The sequence below is a fragment of the Eutrema salsugineum genome, unplaced genomic scaffold (genome assembly GCF_000478725.1).
Source record: "Eutrema salsugineum unplaced genomic scaffold, Eutsalg1_0 scaffold_5, whole genome shotgun sequence".
Lineage (NCBI taxonomy): Eukaryota > Viridiplantae > Streptophyta > Magnoliopsida > Brassicales > Brassicaceae > Eutrema > Eutrema salsugineum.
In genome coordinates this window covers 12,670,530-12,675,542 of record NW_006256612.1, presented here as the reverse complement: position 1 = coordinate 12,675,542, position 5,013 = coordinate 12,670,530, and the positions used below count along the sequence as shown (strand labels likewise).

Genomic DNA, 5,013 nt, shown 5'->3' with positions numbered 1-5,013 from the left:
ATTTATCTTCTGCTTCTTATTTCTTCTTGGTCATTTTTTTATCCAAACTTTTTTTCTAATTTTTGTTTGTCTTTTACACATCTTTACTTTCTTCTATTTTTTCTTTTGCATCTTCGGGTTTTCATCTTCTTATACTTATTTTCTTCATCTACCGTTTTTTTTCTTCTTTTATTTTGATAATTTGTATGAAAATAACAGCAAAATTGTTATACAAATTATGAATATAAATTAATTAATTAATTAAGGATATTTAAAAAGATTTTATCAAAGAATAAAGAGTAATTAGTCACCTAGATTGAATGAGAGAGCTTATAGCGAAAAAATTACTGTGCATGTATTATATATGATATGATTTTAAATATTTTTTTATTAAATTCCAATTTTTAATATTTGTTTATTTTCTATTTTAAAGATTTTTTGATTAAATTCTGATTTTTAATAATTTTTATTAAATTTTAAATTTTTTTATTAAATTCCAATTTTAAATAATTTTTTATTAATTTTACAATTTTTCATAATTTTTAATTAATTTACGTTTTTTAATATTTTTTAATTAATTTACGATTTTTAATAATTTTTATTAGATTTAAATTTAAAAAATATAAGAAGGGATAAAGGGTAATTAGCCACCCTAAGATTGAATGAGAGAGCTTTGACTCAAAATTTTACTTTGCTTATAATATATATGATAATTATGCAAATAGTCCATACTTTTTTTTTTGCGTAAAATAACTGTATGTTTCATATCCTATATTTTTATCACATAAATTTAATAACTAAATTAGTTAAGCATCCAAGTTATCACAAATCTGTTTAATTTAAAGTGAATCTAATTTTTGTTTTATTTATTTCTGTGAATCTAGCTATCACAAATATTGTTAAGATGAGCCAAAACAATATTTTTTGTTTTCTACAAAATTAGAACATGTTCTCTAATTCTCATTGCATCATCCGACAATGTTTCTTGTATTTAGACTTTAGAGCCAAACAGAAAAACAGTTAAGCAAAGTAACCTTTTGTTTTTTTTTTGTCTTAATCTTTTTCAAGTCATTGTATATATTAACTTAAGGAAAATGAATCATTACATCCTACACCAGTCCATTGTCGGGTTAAGATGTATAAGGAGGAAACAGTGTAATGTCTTTGAGGATTGCATGATCTGAGGGAGAAGAATCCATGTACATAAAAAAGTACGAGTGTATGACGATAGTCCATTACAAACACCCTTCCCAGAAGGTTAGTAAATCCATAAAAGCACATTGTCCCGGAATAATGTAGTCTTCATCAGGGTATGATATATATGAGAAACGAATTATGATTAAAATAATCAGCATAGACTTAAAAGTATTAATAATCACATGGCACTTGATTCCACTATGCTACATACTTGGTTCCAAGGTATCCTTCCATCTAGCCATGATCCTCCGTGAAGACTTGAATGGGAAAAAAATATCGATACCACCACTAGTAGAACACTAGCACTTAAGTATTAATAGACTCTATTTCAATTTTTGAAGATTTTGTAAGGGTTACAGTTTTGTCATTTTGAGTGTGTCAATTAAATGATGTATTTTGTTTACAAGACGTAAAATGTAAACAGTAAAAAGATTAATACATGTGTGTTTTTAACTAAAACATGTATATAGTTTTGAATCCAAAATACGTTCAGGTTGGTTTAATTACGCCTTCTAGATCCACTGAAAGCACTACACGCACGAAATTTGATGACATGAAAACAATTAACTTCTAAGCATTACGAGGCGGTTAGGTCAAAGGCCGCGCAATGCATTAAATAAAAAATAAAAGGACGCACTAAAATGTATATATAGGTAGTAAAATACTTGGACTGCACATCTTTAAAGGTCAATTAAGAATAACAAAATCAATCAGTGATGAAAATCTCAACCAGACATCTCAGGACACATGCATATACAGAGCTTCAAGTTCAAGATCTACTGGTCTCTACAATCTACATGAGGCATCGCAGGCATTACAGAGACTACGGTCAAAGACCCAAATTACTCTCATCTTTCATTTTTGTTAATATTTAAATTTGTCGTCGAGTTTGTTTAATTTATTCACGCAATTTGTGCTATCATGAATGCAATTACTCTTAAAAGTATATAATATGATGTCAAATGAAGGATCTGAAATTAATGATAAATTTGGACGAGCTAAATTTAAGAATGAAACGAAGCTGCTAATGTAGAAGATAAGGTTAATACAGCACAATATTTTTAACATTTGAAATATGCACGAGATTAACTAAAGCTCTTGGATATTACAGAACCAAGATTGAGACGTTAGCTACTGGAACCCTAAGAGAACCATTTATATATGAACTGTTTTACTCCGATTTTGTAATTCTAAAAAGTTTAGTTGAGTTTTAAAAACTATGTTTTAGAGTTAATGTTTTAGTCTTTTGGAGATTTAGTTCTATTTATAAGAAGAACATCCGAATTTAGAGAGGCACAACCAATGATTTTTTTTTTTTTTTGCAAAGCGTATACACATATGACATATGTGTACTACAATGTTATACAATACCAAAGTTGTCAAATTTTTATCTTCAATTGATAGAATAGAGGTGATGGATCAAGAAATTACCTGATTCACGCATTTGCATTACTTTTGGTTCCATTAGATTCATTTTTAAAAGAGATCCCATAAAATAGGTTGTAAATCAAATCGTGGTAATAACTTTGTATCCCAATTTATCGTGCAGGTTTTTACTGTATTTGTAGTCATTTAAACAAAAACCTAATCTGAATTATGTCTTTACATAATCCGCCAAGCTTTGGAAATTTTTACAAATGAGTTGTTTCCGAATAGTCCAGTACCAGATATAGTAAATAACTCCTGGAGAAAATAAGATGGTATCAACTAGCTCTTTCTTTTACTTAGAAGAATTTGACATATGTGCTTCTCATTCTCATGGGTATCAAATTCAGCAACTTGTGTAAAACCAATGGCTGTATGTAAAATCATCATAATAAGCTATTATATTCCTTTGTCCATGCTGCAACCCTCAATGGCTGTATGTAAAATCATCATAATATATAAGCTATTATATATCACATGGACCTTTCCTCTTCATCCTTCTCTTTCTCCATCTCAATGGGTACATCAGATGTGGTGTGTACTTGTGGATACCTTAAAATATTCGCACTCCTGCTTCCCGAGGCATCGCTGCCTGCCTGTTCAGGAGCTCAATGCCGTGATTCCATGGTTTGAGCCAATGGGAACAAACATTATCCTAGAATCATTCAGTACTTAGATGTCAGATATAACATTGTTAAGGTTTAAGTACATAGCAAAACATTGTGTTACCACATTGGTATACTAATATTCAAATGTACTATGGAAATGTTACTATCTTGGTATAGTTATTGATAAATAAATATCTTGATGTTTGTGATTTTCAGCTTTTGTCTCTTTGAACTAATCTCTTATATATCTACTTGTTCAATCTTAGTATAATAGAGCAAGAACATAACATAGTTGAGAAGTGGTCCCAAGAAAACTCTAAATAACTATAGGCTGCATCTTCCTTTGATGAATTGTTTCTATTTTTTTTATATGATGGTTTAAAATCACCCCATTTGCAGATAACCATAAAGCAAGCATGTCATAAGATATACAAATCTTGAAAATTCGTTTATAATTTTGGGTTAGTGTTCCCATAAGGTTGTGGTCCTCATAATCTTGGGGTTATTTTTTTGAACTCTGAACTTAGTACCATCTCTACGCAAACCCTAGCCCCATTTTTGACTATTCAGCTTTGCGACAAACAAAAAAGCTCATCACCCTATTGGTTGTTCTTGGATTTATTGGCTGTTTTTTGTTGTTTGTTTTTGTTTTTGCAAAGAAGAAATATTGACTTTAACTTAAATTAAAATTGTCTTTTCATGTGCTTCAGTTGTCTAGAGACCAATCTGCTTACATGTGAACTAAGATCTGGCAAATGGCAACATTCTAGGCTTACTTCCATTAATGTGAACTAATTACTTTCTGACTTCAGCATTCACCAACATAGAATCTTATTCTGTAAGAAGAATTTCATTTTAAATGGTCATATCTCAATGCTCCTTTATCTTGGTTAACATTAGCTAAGCCTCAGGCTCCAAAAGGCATATGGGGATGAACATTATCATTGATCAAGCCACTGAAATAGATCAATATATGCGGGGAGATACGCATAAACCTCTTCTTCTTCTTCTTTTTGCCTAATGGATGCAGCTTTAAGTTTGATCTATGTGGTGATATAGGCATAAACCTCTTTTTCGTACGACTTTACGAAGTCACATTCCTGTAAGAAAAAGAAAAAAATTATCTTGATGAGTACTTGTTTCTGCTATCTTCTCCACTTCCATATCCATGGGATCTTCCCCTGGTTCAAACAATCAATATCTCATAGCAAGGAAAAAAAAAAAAATCTCATAGCTTTATGTGTAGAAAATTACAATTGTAAAGCAAATGTAAACATATACATTGTAATAAAGATTCAACATTAACATTAAATAATCCTCTTCTTCTTGTTCTCTCTATAAATCTTTCTTGGCTTCATATTTCAGGTCACATGTATATAGTTCAACGAGCCGAGGAGCTGCTTCCTTTTTCCAAAACCCTAAGAAACTTCGTCGGTTGGTTCTGTGGATCACTTCTGTAATTGTTTGGTTCTTTCTCGATTCCACTGTCATTGCTACTTTTGTTGTGTTCAGCTCTTTCTCGCTCGGCTTCACGGTACTTGTGAAGATGCCTCCCCACGGCGTCAGCATAGTTATCGAGGCCGAGAGTACTTAGAGCCCACCAGATGTCGTCTCCATTCACTGTCTTTCGATTCTCCCTGTGGCACTTATCCGAGGCTTCGCAGGTAACAAAGCTTATGAACTCTGTTGCACACTCTTGAACTGTTTGTTTTGCCTCTTTTGAGATCTTTGCATTTGATGGTAGGATTTGCTTCATAAGTCTCCCTACATTGGCTATTGGTAACAATCTATCTTCATCTGTCAT

At 31.3% G+C, this 5,013-nt stretch overlaps 1 protein-coding gene across 1 annotated transcript; it reads right to left on the bottom strand.

Moving 5' to 3' along the window:
* Positions 1-4,590: 4,590 nt before the first annotated feature.
* On the bottom strand, positions 4,591-5,013 carry LOC18993973 (nuclear transcription factor Y subunit B-4). Its single transcript, XM_006417556.1, has one exon. The coding sequence runs from the start codon at positions 5,011-5,013 to the stop codon at positions 4,591-4,593; it is 423 nt and encodes a 140-aa protein (XP_006417619.1).

What these genes read in the sequence shown, in the direction of transcription:
- LOC18993973 (XM_006417556.1), bottom strand. Translation starts at nt 5,013, where the DNA reads ATGACAGATGAAGATAGATTGTTACCAATAGCCAATGTAGGGAGACTT.